The sequence below is a fragment of the Haliotis asinina genome, chromosome 1 (assembly GCF_037392515.1).
Source record: "Haliotis asinina isolate JCU_RB_2024 chromosome 1, JCU_Hal_asi_v2, whole genome shotgun sequence".
Taxonomy (NCBI): domain Eukaryota; kingdom Metazoa; phylum Mollusca; class Gastropoda; order Lepetellida; family Haliotidae; genus Haliotis; species Haliotis asinina.
Window position 1 is genome coordinate 105220656 of NC_090280.1, and position 18654 is coordinate 105239309.

At 43.0% G+C, this 18654-nt stretch overlaps 1 protein-coding gene across 1 annotated transcript in view; it reads right to left on the reverse strand.

Moving 5' to 3' along the window:
• LOC137257856 (uncharacterized) overlaps positions 1 to 15626 on the reverse strand; it is a 60821-nt gene extending 45195 nt beyond the window's left edge. Inside the window, exon 1 of the mRNA XM_067795344.1 lies at positions 15400 to 15626. Coding sequence (XP_067651445.1) covers positions 15400 to 15478 — 79 coding nt within the window. The 5' untranslated portion in view covers positions 15479 to 15626. The remainder of the gene's footprint in view (positions 1 to 15399) is intronic.
• Between the last annotated feature and the right edge of the window lie 3028 nt (positions 15627 to 18654).

The following is an 18654-nucleotide window of genomic DNA, read 5'->3' on the forward strand; positions in this document are numbered from 1 at the left end:
CGTCTGGGTGCTAACGCAGAAGTTCAACTCGGTGTTGAAAGACCTCAGGGAGCAGACGCGATGGGTGGCCTTATTTCACTGCAAGGACAGGGATTCGTTCGAGGAGTGTTTGAGAGAGAACGATGTGATGAGTAAATTAGAACGGGAACGGGTAAAGAAACAGCTCGCTGAAACTAAACACGCTAAGCTCGTGCTAAAGACCGACCAACCAGTAGCATATATAGTGTGCTAAGCAAAGCTAAGCAAAGCTAAGCAAAGCTAAGGAAAGCTAAGCAAAGCTAAGCAAAGCTATGATATTTGAAGTATTTGTCGTGTGCAACTTAACCTTCATTTCTCTGTGTTTTGTCTGTATCGGGTATTATATAGTTAAAACTAAATCTTACTTGTTATATTATAAGATGGAGTGTGAGGAATTGCTCGAACAATTGTCGTTGGAGGGTTCCCCCATGCCGCCGGCAGGCCCCACTGGGGGTGTGGGGGATTCCCCCAAGCGAGAGAAACTGGTGGCGTTGGCTGTTGGCGGCAAAGCCAAACATTACTTTGGAGACTACACTCCGGATAAAATTCACAAAATGTCAGCCGAAGAAATCGATAAGCTGTACGCTAGATACGAGTCCCGGCTCGGAGCAGAAATGACAAAGACAATAGGATCGGCTATGACCCAGATATACACCGGTATTGTGTCACATTTCCTTCCCATTCCACCAGAGCGCCGACTTTACCTGTGGGAGGACCTCGAGAAAGACCCTTTTATCGAACACGCCGTGAGCTCTATCAGCTGCGGGCTGTACCACAAATATGGTATGTTGTTGGCTCCAGTGACGGCGGCGATTATCACGGCAAAACATTGTCAATTTGAGAGAAAGAATAATAATAATAGTATAGATGGATGCTGCACAGGAACCAGTGGAAACAGTGGAGGAGACCACTTCACAGGAACCAGTGAGTCCCGAGGTGACGGTGGAGACCACTTCAACAGTAACCAGGCAGAAGAATCCTAAGAGAGTAGCTGCCGGTAAAAAACGGTGGTGTAACCAACATAAAGTGACCAACCCCCGACTGTTGTTGGCTGTAGGTGTAACTGCTGCCGTGGTTATAACATGGTTATATACACGTGAGGGAACTGAGGGAAACTCTGGGGGTGTGGGGGGTACCCCCACGCCGCCGGCAGGCCCCACTGTAGATCCGCATATCATGTTATAATTTAAAATATTTTTATATATACATAATGTCTGAGGGGAAAACGTTCGTCAACGACGCATACCACGCCACAGTGGTAGCCAGTCTAGCAGTAGGGTACGCTCGGTTGACTAAAATGGTGCTTAAACAACCAACTATCAAGCTAGATTTCAACCTGCAGGATATGGGTATGCTCATAATGAACCTTGGTATGGCGATGGCCACAAAAGACATCCTAGTAAAACAAGGAATAATACCTGATAATATAATGAAATAAATATAGGGATGGCCACGATAGCTATGATGGTCGGTGGGGCGTTAGTGAATGCCCTGGCATTTTCCGGGAGTAATTTCCTCTTCTCGAAACTACGAGATGATCACGCGGCTGAAATACAGGAAGAAAGGAAGCGACACGATCTCGCTACTGAGAAATTACAAAGAGCACAGGCCGATTACGCTAAAAAACGCCTCCAGAGGATCGATTTTATTAACGAACAACTCAAGCGTGAAAACCATGCCATTAAAACATTCAACGATGTCGATGAAGCAATGAAAGAATACTACCTACTAACTGGTAAACAATTGGAACCGCTAAATAAACCCACACTCGCTCAGTACTACACACCATCCAAGGGACAAATGAATCGTGAACTGGGCTTCATAGTGCTGGGTATAGCAGCTACTGCGTTGGTTGCGAAGCAATTAAATTAAAATACCTATATAAGTAAACATGAGACCCGCTCCATACCGATGCGAATACATACTTATGGGGAAGACCGAGGCCTGTGGTAGGAAATGCAGGAATCAGGGGTTCTGTTGTTTCCATATGGGAAGTCCTAACTACACATGTTCTGTGTGTGGTATCGGGGTTAAAGGACACTACTGTCTATGTAAAGCTCACGGAGCGAACGTAGTCAGACATCAACTCATCTACGAGAATAAAAAAGGCTACATAAAAGAACGTAGGCGACTGCTCAAGATAGCCACTTAAGGGTTACCTCCCCTTACTGTGAACCAATTAGACATTGGTTCTCTTAGGTGTAAACACGATGTCTACTGTAAGCGAGCTCAAGCGGGTCGCAAAACAGAGAGGTGTCATCGGGTATTCTCGAATGCGGAAGTCAGCATTGTTGAGATTACTAGGTTTAGAAGCCCCTCCTACGGTAAAACAATTAAAAGCTCAAGCAAAACAGCTTGGACACACGGGTTATTCAAACCTGGGGAGAGCCGGGTTAACCGCATTGTTATCACATGCCCCCGTAGCAAAACCTCTCACTGTAAAACAACTGAAAGTCGAGGCACACGATTTGGGTTTAGGCGGGTATTCCCGTATGAGAAAACCACAGCTTGTAGAATTATTACGACAGAATAGAGCTATTGACCTACAGTTCGTGCGCACTGAGCGCGCTGTAGGCAACTATTTGAGAGGTTGGCGCATGCACGTTGATAGAAACATAGACATTACAGATATCAAGCCTCTGATAGCTGATAAGGTCAACCAGGAACTAAATAATCTAGGAAGTATCAAGTTTCAGATCACAGTGAAAATGTCGCTCGATAAGCAGGTTGGGAGTACCACTGAGTATGTTCAGCCTTACTTCCGAGGTAAACAAGAGGTCGTCACACATACAGAGACCATTGACGCATCAATCGATACCAGTTTTCAGCAGATACGAGAATACCTAGAACGCTACACACACTTGGGGTCCGGGTGGGCTGTAGATAAAATCGATAATGTCTATCTAGACATAGCTAACTACGTGCCGTTCAGAGGCGGGTCATACCTAGCCTTGCCTCCCTACTATAGGAACAAACATGCCATAGTAAACGTTAAGAATAGAGGAAACGATTGCCTGAGGTTAGCTATCAGGTCAGCCTTATTTCCAGCTGGCAAGAATTCAGATAGGCTTTCTAGCTATCCCCAAGACGATGGGCTTAATTGGGATGGTATAGATGAACCCACCCCCATATCCCAGATCACTAAAATAGAAAAACAGAATAATCTGGCTATAAATGTCTTTGGGCACGAAGGTAACACAACAATAGTACACAGGGTCAGCCCGGTGAAGGATCGCCAAGTTATCAATATATTCATGATCCAGCGAGGTGACAAGTATCACTACACGTGGATAAAACATCTCAGCCGGTTGTTGCACGACCAGTCGAAACACGTTGGGGAAAAACACTTTTGTGTACGATGCCTACACGGTTTCAGTCGAGCTGATTTATTAGAATCCCACCGGGATGATTGTCAAGGTGTGGGGCAGACGGCCATACGAGTCGACATGCCTAAGGAAGGTGAAAATATCCTAAAATTCAGTAACCACAAGAACCAAATGTCTGTACCTTATATTATATACGCCGACTTCGAAGCCTTAGTGGCTGCCGCCGGCGAGGCTCCCAGTGGTAGCTTCACCCACAAGACACAAGAGCATAAAGCCTGTTCGTTTGGATACATTGTCGTCCGTTGTGACGGGGAAACGAAAGCTCCGGTAGTGTATAGGGGCCCTGACGCGGCTGAAAGGTTTCTAAAGTGTTTGCAGGAGGAAGAAAAAATTATTAGGAATACATTGTATAGAATCGCTCCCATGCGTATGACCCGAGCCGACAGGTTAGCTCACGCTAGTAGCACTAACTGTCACGTGTGCGACTCACCACTTAACGGTGATTCGGTGAGAGATCACTGCCACATAACTGGTAAGTATAGAGGCGCCGCTCACAGCGCGTGCAACCTCAAGCTTAAAATCAACCCTAAGACAATAAACATCCCCGTTGTCTTTCACAACTTGAGAGGGTACGACTCACACTTGATCATGCAGGCCATCGCGAAAATTGATGGTAATATAACGTGCATCCCCAACAACATGGAGAGATACATCTCCTTCAGCTTAAACGGACTTAGGTTCATTGACTCGTTTCAGTTCCTCCTGTCGTCACTCGACAGTCTGGTCAAGGCCAACAATACCTTCCCTATCACCGATCGATACACAGACGCCGAGACTAGACCCCTGCTTATGAGGAAGGGTGTGTACCCCTATGAGTACATGGATAGTTGGGCCAAGTTCACCGAGACCAGACTACCCCCTATTGGCTGCTTTTATAGCAAGCTGAATGAGGCGTCCGTCTCACGAGATGATTACTCGCACGCGACTAACGTATGGAATAAACTGGGTTGTAAGAACCTGGGTGATTATCACGACCTGTACTTGAGGACAGATGTACTGCTGTTAGCCGACGTGTTTGAAACGTTCAGGCGGACCTGTTTAAAGCAGTATAAACTCGACCCCGCATGGTATTACACCAGCCCAGGTCTGTCGTGAGACGCCTTGCTTAAAAAGACCGGAGTTAATTTGGAATTGCTCACAGATTACGACATGCACCTATTCATTGAGAAAGGCTTGCGAGGTGGGATTTCCATGGCATCCAAACGATACGCGAAAGCAAATAATCAATACGTGAAAGGTTACGATCCTAACAAACCAACCAATCACATTCTCTACCTCGACGCAAACAACCTGTACGGCTGGGCCATGAGTCAGTATCTACCTACAGGGGGATTCGAATGGGTACCCCACGTTGATGTTATGGAGGTTGCACCAGATTCGAACAAAGGGTATATCCTCGAAGTTGACTTAGAGTATCCCAAGGAATTACACACATCGCACAACAGCTATCCCCTTGCACCCGAACGTATGATGGTTAACACAGACTGGATGTCTGAGTACCAACATAACTTGTCAGGTGGGCGTGTGACAGACGTTGAAAAACTCGTGCCTAACTTAATGAATAAGACCAAGTACATCGTTCACTATCGCAACCTACAGCTGTACCTGTCGTTGGGTATGAGGCTGACCAAAATACACAGGGTGCTCATGTTCGACCAGAGTCCATGGATGGAGCCCTACATCAGAATGAACACAGACCTACGAAAAAAAGCCACCAGTGATTTTGAGAAAAATCTCTACAAGCTCATGAACAACTCGGTGTTTGGTAAGACTATGGAGAACCTGAGGAAACGCGTGACCGTGAAGCTGGTTCGATCGAGTGAGGAAGACAAGCTCAGGAGATTGATAGCCAGTCCGGCATTCAACCGTAGTAAGATATTCACAGACAACCTGGTTGCCCTACACATGAAGAAAAGCCACATAAAATTCAACCGGCCTGTTTACGTGGGGATGAGCATCCTCGATTTATCCAAACACCTGATGTACGACTTTTACTACAACGAGCTCAAGAAACAGTACGGCGACAGGTGTGAAGTGCTGTACACTGACACGGATTCCCTGCTGATGGAGATTCGAACCGAGGACGTGTACGAGGACATGAAAAACCACCTCGATTTATACGACACCAGCGACTACCCTAAGACCCATACCCTACACAGTACGGTAAATAAAAAGGTCCTAGGTAAAATGAAGGACGAGTGTGCTGGCACGCCCATAGCCGAGTACATAGGTTTGAGACCTAAGATGTACTCCATACTGAAAGCCGACAATAGTGAGATCCGGAAGGCTAAGGGGGTTAAGAAGTATGTGGTGAAACAACACATCAAACACGCCAGATTCAAGGAAGCCCTGTTCAAGACCCGTACCTTTAGGCATAAAATGAACACACTTAGAAGTGATGGACATAAGATATACGGACTGACTATAAACAAGACGTCCCTGTCGCCTATGGACACGAAACGTTGGATAGCTATTGATGGGATAAACACATATGCATATGGACATGAAAAAATTTGAGGATATTTACTACAGCCCGCGTGGGTACTGGAAAGGAGCTAGCGCAGTAGATAAGCTAGCTAAAATAGCGCGAGTACCCCCGGAGGAAGCAAAAGCGTGGCTTGAAAAACAAGCCCTGTGGCAGATCTATTTGCCGGCACCACGCTACGTGCCTAGAAGGAGGTTCGGTATTAACATACCTAATAGCGTTCACCAGGCAGACCTACTGTTCCTACCCCACGACAAGAGGTACAAGTATGCCTTAACCGTAGTGGACGTAGCCAGTCGTTACAAGGAAGCCGAACCCTTGACCACGAAAGATTCGGCCCAGGTAGCCAGAGGATTTGAACGCATATACAAACGCAGTCCGCTGACGTGGCCAACAGAGCTGCAAGTTGACCCCGGACGGGAGTTCATGGGTGCCGTGTCACAACTGCTAGCCAAACACGATATAAAGGTCAGGCGTGGCACGGCCGGAGCCCATCGCAGCCAAGCCATAGTTGAAAGATTTAATAGGACTTTGGCTGAGCGCTTGTTCGGCTATCAGTATGCTAGGGAGATGGCCACCCCTGGAAAACGATCGACTGAATGGGTCACGAGGTTACCCAAGGTGGTGTCGGCAATCAACCATGAAGTCACCCGTCTCACCGGTAAGAAACCGGCAGACGCTATCAAACTAAAATCAATAGTTGCAGAGTCGGCCGCTCCATTGCGTGGGAAGGAGAAACAGATACCAGATAGGGCCCTTGTGAGGTATCTATACCAGCCGGGGGAACACGAGGGCGATAGCCGTAAGCGGGCCACCGATCCTATATGGTCAGTCAAAACTTACAACATAGATAAAGTGGATATGAAAGCCGACGAGCCTAACTTATACTACTTGAGGGATGGGCCGGGTAGGGGTTTTGTAAGAGAAGAATTATTGATCGTACCGTACGGAACAGTGTTACCTCCTACCAAGGCACAGTAATTACCGCCAACTTTTTTGTAGTAGGGGTAATAGTAGCAAGAGCTAAGGGGCCCACCAACGTCTTATTTAGTAAATAAGACGTTGTAGAGACATTTCTTGAAAGTGAGCCAGAACTATCATTCCCTATACTACTACAGTGTACTCAGAATAACCTGCGGGTACTTGACTTTCAATACAGTGTACTCAGAATAACCTGCGGGTAGTTGACTTTCAACACAGTGCACTCAGAATAACCTGCGGGTACTTGACTTTCAATACAGTGTACTCAGAATAACCTGCGGGTATTTGACTTTCAACACAGTGCACTCAGAATAACCTGCGGGTACTTGACTTTCAATACAGTGCACTCAGAATAACCTGCGGGTATTTGACTTTCAACACAGTGCACTCAGAATAACCTGCGGGTACTTGACTTTCAATACAGTGCAATGATCCATACCAATTATCTGAATTTCTGACAGGATTTTATCATTCTGCATAGTGCTCATCAGTCATTTGACTAAATCAATACCATGGCTGAAGCCATATTTTGAAAACACCTTGCAAAAGGCTAATACTTATCAGAAAAACTTCATAATAAAGATAACTAGTTAGAACTGTCCCTCCTGCAGAAAAAATCACGGAATTTACCTTGCCATTCAGAAAAACGTCTGGTCCGCATAAAACGCATTTTCGTGCAGAATCTGTGTATAATTTACCAATTTTCTGATGCAGAATTTACTTATTTTAAAAACTAAGTGAAAACTAACTGTCACCCGAAACAAAAAGTAAAGTTAATGTCAAAAGTAGGATTGGTTACACATAAATAGGCCTGACATTTATTGTGACAAGATTTTCAAAATAAACATGATTAAAGATACTTTATTAAGAAAGCAAGTTCTAGGCATCTTGCAAAGAATATTAGATGAATGTGACACTGACATTACATTCTCCAAATCAATCATATTGAAAATTGAAATTATTTCAGATTTCTTTTAGGTATAAAATTCTTGTTTCCACGAAACCGGAAGTTGTTCGTCTGCATCAAAGCAGGGATAATCTACAACAGGGATAGAATTAAAAGTGACGGTGGGCCCTGTCGAAGTGAGATAGGCACTTGCGTGTGGCAGAGAGGTTACCGGTTTCGTTCGGTATGAACTCATCAGACAGTTCTGCTCTGGCTGTGTTGCCCTATATATACTCTGTAGTCGCCGGTGGGCGGTGGTGTGATGTCGCGGTAAATGTGTCGGTGATATGCCTGTCTCGTCATAACCATTGTCTTGTTTTGGCACTGGTTCAACCGCTGGCAATGTTATCGTCAGCGCCGTTGGCTCTACTCCAAAATTTATTGGCAGTTATTCAACTACCAGCAGAGTGATGTTGGTATTGTTGGTTAAGCTCAAACTATCCGGGGCCATAAGACCATCGGTACACTTGCCAGTGTATTTGGCGGGCGTTACAAATTAGTGTATTTTGTGACGGTACCTGCGACGTTGAATTTAACAAAATAGTATGTTAAGGGTACCTGGCTCTATATCCGTGATTGTGCGGAAATGTGGCCATATTTGCAGTATTGCGAGAGTGTTTGGTATACCTGTTTGAGACAATGTGATGAAGTTTTACAAATTGTTATCAGTTGTTTCCTTTATTATGGAAACATGTAGGAGCCTATCGGTTTGGTAGGTTCGGGGGCCCCTTCTTGTTTCAGTTATTTTGCTATCTCCGTCAATGTGAGAAGTAACCTATTACGAATGATGTCTGTGTGGGACGCACCCGGCTGCAGTTCTCTGAACTCACTGAGGATTTTTGCGAGCTCTTCCTCCGTGGTGTGGGGTGCAGCTGTATACTGGCCAGGGTTCTGTAATCAGATTTTCGATTACAAGCTTTGGATCGTTCCAATTGGTGAACGGCGGCTTTTGTACAGGGCCGTAATGAATGGTATTAAAAGGTTCATGTTCCCCATGTTTGTCAAGTTCAAAGTAGATTACCTTATACTCGATGACACCGTGTCATGTGTCTGCGGTATTGTCCGCGTCCGTGTGGGTGGGTCCGCTTGTAGTGATGGCAGTGGGCTAGCTGTCAGTCTCGAGCCTGGCAGTGGTGACAAGTGGATGACTATAGTGTGGGGGGGCTTCCACGGCAGTGGGGGCTTCGACGATATCAACGAAGCTACTTATGTTTTCGCTCATATAGCATTTATGATTCTTTTTTAAATGTTTCATGAAATCATCCCGGCGTCTATAATTTTTTTTTTTTTTGGCCTATCTCACTTCTACGGGGCCCACCGTCACTTTTAATTTTATTTCTCATTCTCTTCCCTCTTGGACGGAGATGTCTACAAACGCTACGCCGGCAATGTCTGCTGCTTCATTCACTAGCATAAGTACGGAGGTGGAAATTCACCACCAATCTATACCAGCACTGGCGAAACGACCCCGCTTTCGGCGCAAATCCACCCGCCGGGGCTAACACCGAGACCAAAGCGGAAGAATTACCAGTAAGAGCCATGCAGCCTTACTGCAATTTACATAATGCAAGCACAAAACGCAGCCGAGTTAGTGTAAATCTGGAATTTTTGCGATGCTGCCTTGCCAAGGGAATCTTGCCGGTGGATCTGGACCAGTCAAAATCCACCATCTCCAAAGCGATTGAAACAGTCACCACACGTGAAACAAATACACTGTTTCAGAAACTGGACCAGAGATTTAATGAACTGGCCCAGCAATAGGAGAAATATGACCCATTTCACTTCAACAAATTTATTGAAGGCAACGTAACCAAGCCGACAAACCGGCAGTCAAGGTCGAGATCAAAGGGCAGCAAATCACGCTGTCTACCCAGCACACATCGCCCAGTGCCGGGACCACGACGACGACCGGGAAACAGGCGCAAACCCACCGGCAATACGAATGACCTGAAACAGCTCTGTATGTGATGCTCTAAGTACTCTGAACTTAAACAATAATTCAGAAATAAACAGCACTTCTAAAACTTACCCACAGAACTTTGTTGTCAATTTCTCTGACTATCAATTAACGGAGTTGGAATTAAGCCTCTTATCTAAAGGCTTAACATTCGTTCACCTATCTAAAGATATTCTTTAGAAAGCTTAAACTCATACACTACTTCAGTGAAGCCGGGGAGACTACACCTATGCAACCCCTAGACAAAAAGTTTGGACCCAAAAGTACCTGGAACCCACCATACAGCAATGATCAGAGTCATTCCTTAAGGCGGTCACCAGTGACTTCTTTAAACTAAAGGACATAACATACCGCGTTCAGCAGTAGTAATCCAAAACACTAAGGATTATATAAATGAATCATTACAACAACTCTCGGATGATCAATTCTACTGCAAACTCGACCATGATCCTGCACATACGTTCTTGTCCCAAATCACTAGAGATCTAACTAATCTCTATCTTAAGGATGAAATAACACACAAAGTGTTTGTCGGTTTATTACCTAACGACTGCAAAGCTGGCAGATTTTACACACTCCCTAAAATCCATAAATGCCTCACTCCGGAAAAGTCCCAGGGCCGTCCAATTATAAGTGGGAACAACATGTCCGGGACACGAAAGCTGTTGACCAAACGCAGCCTGGAGAACACTGCGCAAAAACGCACCCAGAGACAAACTTTGCTTTTCATGTGCACAAGGGACACAAGCATACGTCAGTTCTAGTATGTTTGGCGTTAGTTGGAACTTTTATTTCAAGGTAGCAACAGGTAATTCCAACAGGGGGATTTGTAATAGAAACGTAGACGCCCACTGAGAAAATTAGTAGCTTCGTAGATGAACACATCAAACAGTTTGTCCAACTATATCCCAGCTACGTTCGAGACACCATTCACTTCATTCAAAGACTGGAATCACTGTCTCTCCCCACTGACCAGGACATCTTCCTGGTCACCCTAGACGTCACATCACTATACACCAATATCCCTAATCATGAGAGCATGTTAGCTGTTGCCAAGGCAATACGCAGACATAATCTCCACTGGCAAAAACTCCTTAAAAACATTTTTGTTTTCAACAGCCAAAACTACCTACAAGTAGGAGGTACGGCCATGGGTACCAAACTTGCACCGTCGTATGCAAACATATTTATGGGAGAATTAGAAACTAAACTCCTGTCACAACACGCCGACAAACCACACATTTATATATTCAGACTCCACACGTTCGTTCCGCAAGGCCTCAATGACAAAATAGTTGGCTAAGGTATCCCCTAGTTCTCTTACTTACAACAAGGATAGGTCACTCGCTTACTTTCTTTACCATTTGTGCTAATTAGCGTGTGCCTCGTCATGCTTCAGCGCACACAGCGACTTGGCTTGTTCCCAGTGCAACTTCAGCTGTGTTTAACAGAACTTCATCCAGTTTATTGTATCAGTCGGAATTTGACAATGAATGAATGAATGAATTACAGTAAGAATCAAGACCAAGAATTATACTTGAATGAATGAAAGAAAGAAAAAGAATAAAAGAAAGAAGTACATATGTGAATAAATGAAAGAATAAATAATAGACCACGGCCTTCCCCCCAAAACATGTTAAAGAACGCAAAAGTATCGTGAGAACACATGTGTTAACATCAGCTTTCTAAAAAATCTACTTTGAGACATTTTTGTCTACATTAATAATTAATTCAGATATCTTATTGCATGTGGGGAATGGAATTGGCATTAACAAAAAATATCTGACACTGTCACACATCCCTCAAAAACAGACAGCGTATAAGTTCTAAAACTGTCACAAAGCATTGTAAACACCTTTCCAGTTATGTCAAATAATAAGATCAACAAGAAAGAAAGAAATTATAAAACTCTAACCCTCAGGCATCACAAGCATCAATGGCCGATCAGATCAGACTGGCGATATGTCATAGTCACCTCAAATAACATTCTTTCTTAGATTATGAAACTATCACTGTTACTTGCAAACACATTTCTCTTGATAGTATATTCCCCTCATAAGAATTAAAAGTGTATGTGAATGATGTTTTAGAAGATATAACTAGAAACACTCAAACAATGGTGTGTAGCATTTCAGTGGCGGATCAGAACAGATCGACGATATGTCATATATTTCACATACCTCAAATACACACTAACATTTTTTTCAGATTATGAAACTATCACTATTACTTGCAAACACATTTATCTGATAGTATATTCCCCTCATATGAATTAAAGGTGAATGTGAAAAATGGTTTTGAAGAAATAACTAGAAACACTCAAACAATGGCGTGTAGCATTTCAGTTGTGGGTCAGAAAAGATCGGCAATATGTCATGCTTTTCACACACCTTAAATACACCCTGATAATTTTTTTAAGTCATAAAACTATCACTATTTTTTGCAAATACATTTCATCTAAAGGCATGTTTCCCTTCTAAAAATTAAACGAATGTGTGAAAGAAGGTTTTATCGGCACAATTTAGTCTATCTTCGCAGTGAGCTGTAACACACAGACTTGAAACTTTACTACAAATCTACTGTCCTAATACTGATACTAATACCAAATATTTGACATTAACTGAAGTGACAAAATAGTTAACCTGTCTTCTACATGTAGGATTCCAGTTGTCACGACACTCAGCGAATTTAATCAGCTGATGAAAATATATGGGGCTCAATTTTATTAATACCACGCAGCCACTACATTGGCTTCACTGCTTATGTAACGACCCAAGACATACTTTCAGGGGGCTTTTCGGGGAGTTTCTTCTCCCTCTGTATATAGTCTCCCAGACCAAAGTTACGACTGAGGTTAGAGAAATAACTTTCAGCGAGTGTTTAACTCTCAAACACAGAAAAAGGTGTGGGTGCTTTGTCATCAAACTTACTCAAGATGTGATATGTACTGTCAACTTAACTTTACATGTTTGTTTGAGAATTAAAGGGGCACTGATGCGGAGTGAATAATGTTTCTCGCCAACAGTCTTATTACAAAACCAAACTGCAAATTGGTCGACCGTGACGGACAAAGGGACTGGGCTCCTGTCCATATAAGCAGAATTTCTTCACCTAAACAGTCCGGATGCCCATTATATGTCATTATTTAAAAATATCAACGGCATTCCTTGTCTGATCGTAACAAAATATCCCAGCAGTGTAGGTTTTTTCGGATGCTTGGATGGTATAGTGACTGATCCAATTTGATCCTATTTCTATCCTCGATATTTAATCATGTTACGTGAAAATATGATGTCTACAGGCACGTAGCAAGCCATTTGTTTCAGTCCGAAAGATTGCAAAGCTTTAGGTATTTAGGTAGTTTTGAGTGTTAGTTCAGCTGTGATAGCAAATATCATACATAAATTTTGGTAGCTATGGTAGCTACCCTGGGTTATTATTTATGATAATAAAAACACACAGTTGATTTATTTGAATTCGTAAGCTAAAAACGATGAGTCTGCCTTTGGTAGACAAATCTGAAAATTTTCTTACCTTAAAAAACCCAACTTATTACACCTATTAACCCAAGTACACAGCAAATGCCAGTATGTATTCCTTATGTAATGAAGTTCCGTTGGTATCCTCAAAACAGTTTCGGTCCATAAGTGTTTTCAGGCTGCATGTGACACAGAGATTACATCTTCCTTGCTGTAACTTGCGTTTTATGGTGTAAACCTACATGTGTTATTTGTCATCATTCTTTGGATGGTCAGTTAATGAATTTATAACAGGTATAATTAGTAGTACCATCACTTCGGTTACTCAACAAAGGTTCCCATTTGGCATTTCTCCAGTCTGGTGTAAATACTCAACATTATAAATTAAGGTCTGTAATGGCAAATGTATTGTATGTTATGTAATATGTGCATGTATGTGATGCAAGAGGATTTATCAGCTGAGTTACAAAAACAAAACATTGATCAAAGGATTAACCTTTAACACACAGATTAATTAATTACTTTTATCTTCTAGCGGATTTGTCAAAAGGCAGTGTGTGTAGATGTACTAATTCATACTGACTACACCCTGTCATAAAGTGCAAGTGTAAAAACAACATCCTCCCTTCAAAGAATTAACCACCCTTGCGTTGATTGATTGATTGCTCATTAGTGGTTAACTAAATTACTTAAAATGACGGACATCATACAATTAGTTGCCAGGTGTGCTATGTTGGGTGACCAATGAGAGGTTTATCAGTTTTTCACCAATGTGAAAGACATGAAACGATGTGTTACTTTCTCGCAAATTAGACTGTTGTAAGACACATGACACAAAGCAGGATTATTTACCAGCTGCAGATGAATGGAATACGATTTCTTTTATGTGGATATTGATGAATAAATTCCTGAACAAGGTAGTATCCTGACATTGTTGCTATAAAATTAGTCTGTTTTACATTCATTATTTGTATTTTGTTTTAATTTATTTGTTGTAGCATTCAGCAGAATCTATGACAGAAAACACACACTAGATCGCGCATGTGTGTGAAATAGGATCCACGTTGGCAGTCTATACAATCAGGGAGCCTATATAGAGGTAGGGTATCCCTGATACAATGTATAAATGTTGCTGTCATGTTAGAAATGTGCTATAAGTATAAGCAGACCGTGTGTTCTTTTAGTAATTTTCAAAATCATACAAATATGACAATAAACTAATTAGGGTTATGAGACAAAATATAGAGACGTACACTGGCTTCGCTATTTTTCCGTCCTAATAGTTTTTTACTATTTCTACCACTGGCAGATGATTAACCTTCAAAGTGTTTCAATTGTTTTCACAATACATTTGTAATGAAGTAAAAATGACTTCGCCTTAGTTGATCTGTCTATAATTAAACTATCAATTGCGCACAAGGACTGCGCAGCAGAGGTCAAGAACCAGTCACGAATTCTGGGATACCATCCGGGTACTCACGGGAGAAAAACAATAACAAAAGTTTACACCAGTCCACGGAAATCGCTCCGCATTAGTGCCCCTTTAAACCATGAAGGTCTGTATAACGTTTTGTTGTTTTTTCCAAATGTTTTAACTGAAGAATGTTTTGCAGAATATTGAAAAATGGGGCACAGAATTTGCCGTGGAATTCTTAAGAATTTGCCATGGAATCCAGGAAGGACTGTTAAAATTGCAAACATGAATTTACAGCATTGAAAATTCCATTATTTCAGACAGAGTTGGAATTTGTATATGTCACTGCACCGGAGTGTGATTGTGAATGTACAGGGGGGTCTGCATTGTCAGAACCTTGGAACACAATACAGACGTACATGTACATTCTACTTCAAACTTCACCTTCTTCAATACGTAATTACAAATGATAGCATCCACACGTCCGGTGCTATAAAGACACAAGGTGTAAATTAAATATACCATCCATGTGACATGCGCCACTGTCAAGCTAAATGGATGAGTTCTTGGCTTAGTTCTGGGCTGCATATATTTACAGGATAAAAACACAGTATTTCAGACGCATTGAACTCTGTATCGAAATCAGCGCGGTTGTAACATGCATCATGTGCGACAAACTGATTTATGCTAAGTATAAGACGGTAATCATATGGTTTTGTCGAGCAAACCCCACCTGTCAATCTTGTCGCCAAGGCCAGCCACATACATGCGATCCAGACTCCGTGTGCTGCGTTACTAGAATGGTACTCCATATTTTCTGTGACGAGATGAGTGAAATGACTCTATGACTTGTCAATGTGCATTAAGTCACGTAAAAGACCATTCCATTTCATTGTAGTCTCGCTGACATCAGTAGTCACTTGCTAATCATTTGCAGAGTTGAAATCGACATGGCTGCTGCTATAGCTGATAGGAACTTCCTGCGAACTAGTTACACATGTTTGGGACATCAACAGTCGTCTGTTGATTACAGTCTGAGCATAGACGACAAAACATATCCCCCATGTTATTCTGTTAGTTCCTTATATCCGATCATAGTCTTCGAACCTTATTAAAAGTAAAATATACAACACAATATAGATTTGTGGCTGTAAGTATCATACAAGTATAATTTTAATGTCAGTTCTTTGCTATTTTGAGACGGTATCGAGAATGCGTCTTTCTTCCTAATTATCAGGTGTCATCATATCGAAATTGTTTTCCTGGTTGTGAAGCAGGTGTTTTTGGTTTTTCAATTGTCGGGTTAAACGTAAGCCTTTCCATCACCATTACCAGTACCCCTCGTGTTTATCCGACTGAACACGTTGATACTAGTATTCAATTAGTGGGTGGGTGAGAGGGTTGTGAGCTGGCGATAAGATGCCCGAGTCTGAAGGTTTGGGTTCGAATCCTGATTTTGGGACTCAACCCAGCAGAAGTACTACAATGAGTACTTTCATGACAAAGTGTAGTCCCAAATACAACATGGGCTACGTTGATAGTCTGTTTATCGTCGTGTGAGTGAATGAATATTGTAGAGCAATCTGATTGGTTAATTACTTACCAGAAAATGATGGCCTAATAACCACACATTAATACATTGGCACTAATACGTTCTACTTTCACTGCAGGAATTTGCATCATGGAGGAAGATTACCACCTCAGTTTTCTTTCTATGAGATTTTGATAGAATCTTCGATGACGACAAATTCTTGGAAGAATTATTCAAAGATGATTGGAAGTACAATCCTATGGCGCTTGATCGCTTAGTAGTAAAGCGATTGAAGAGTCATAAAATAATATTCTTCAATGATATTTATTGACAAACGAACTGCTTTGCAAATCTCAAGCATTCGTGTACTATGATATTCCAAGTTAAAAGGCGGACACAATGGTTTTAAGTCCGGAGTCGGACCATGAAAGGTAACTTTTAAAAAAAAGGAACGCAAGAGCTAGTTTTAGAAGAATTTATTGCAATAGGAGCCTCCAGCGTGACGTCATTGTTTTGATCACGTGGCCACTAAAACTTCCGGTAGGCAGGAAAGTGTCAATACAACAGCAGACAACGCACTAGCCGACGTTCTAGCATTATATACGAATAAGATCAATTTTCGTGAATTATTTACCACTTGCATCGGATTCTACGCAGCGATAGTCGTGTCATGGATGGTAGTTGGTTGCACGAATAGATTTTTAAAACGTTCAGGCTTGAAATTTCATCGAATTCCGACTGCTGATGGAAAAAGACTCAAGTGGCTTCAAGCGATCAACGGCAAGACTTGGACGCCCCACCATGATGGCGATGTAATTTCAGTGGTAGAACGGTGAAAAGTCACAAGCCTGCAGACATGCTCCATCACAGCAGCAGCCCTAACTGTTGGTGTTCATGTGATTCCACCAGATGGTGTCAGTACTTTGTATGGCAGGAATTACTGCTTGTCAAGGCACAGACTGGATAAGTCGACGGTGTCGCTCTGGCGGAATTCTTCTCCACTCTTCCTGCACTGGGATGGCCAGTTGTGGAAATGTCCGGGGCGTGTCTTCACGTTGGCGTAGACGTCGATAGATTTCATCCCATATGTGGTCTATCACTTTTACATCTGGTGATCGGGAAGGCCATGGCAAGATACTGACGTTAGAACTGGCAAGGTAGATGTATATGAAGCAGCGCTGTGACGCTGTGGCAAGGTAGATGTATATGAAGTAGCGCTGTGACGCTGTGGCAAGGTAGATGTATATGAAGTAGCGCTGTGACGCTGTGGCAAGGTAGATGTATATGAAGCAGCGCTGTGACGCTGTGGCAAGGTAGATGTATATGAAGTAGCGCTGTGACGCTGTGGCAAGGTAGATGTATATCAAGCAGCGCTGTGACGCTGTGGCAAGGTAGATGTATATGAAGCAGCGCTGTGACGCTGTGGCAAGGTAGATGTATATGAAGCAGCGCTGTGACGCTGTGGCAAGGTAGATGTATATGAAGCAGTGCTGTGACGCTGTGGCAAGGTAGATGTATATCAAGCAGCGCTGTGACGCTGTGGCAAGGTAGATGTATATGAAGCAGCGCTGTGACGCTGTGGCAAGGTAGATGTATATGAAGCAGCGCTGTGACGCTGTGGCAAGGTAGATGTATATGAAGTAGCGCTGTGACGCTGTGGCAAGGTAGATGTATATGAAGTAGCGCTGTGACGCTGTGGCAAGGTAGATGTATATGAAGTAGCGCTGTGACGCTGTGACAAGGTAGATGTATATGAAGTAGCGCTGTGACGCTGTGGCAAGGTAGATGTATATGAAGCAGCGCTGTGACGCTGTGGCAAGGTAGATGTATATGAAGCAGCGCTGTGACGCTGTGGCAAGGTAGATGTATATGAAGCAGCGCTGTGGCAAGGTAGATGTATATGAAGTAGCGCTGTGACGCTGTGACAAGGTAGATGTATATGAAGTAGCGCTGTGACGCTGTGACAAGGTAGATGTATATGAAGTAGCGCTGTGACGCTGTGGCAAGGTAGATGTATATGAAGCAGCGCTGTGACGCTGTGGCAAGGTAGATGTATATGAAGCAGCGCTGTGGCAAGGTAGATGTATATGAAGTAGCGCTGTGACGCTGTGACAAGGTAGATGTATATGAAGTAGCGCTGTGACGCTGTGACAAGGTAGATGTATATGAAGTAGCGCTGTGACGCTGTGGCAAGGTAGATGTATATGAAGCAGCGCTGTGACGCTGTGGCAAGGTAGATGTATATGAAGCAGCGCTGTGGCAAGGTAGATGTATATGAAGTAGCGCTGTGACGCTGTGGCAAGGTAGATGTATATGAAGCAGCGCTGTGACGCTGTGGCAAGGTAGATGTATATGAAGCAGCGCTGTGACGCTGTGGCAAGGTAGATGTATATGAAGCAGCGCTGTGACGCTGTGGCAAGGTAGATGTATATGAAGTAGCGCTGTGACGCTGTGGCA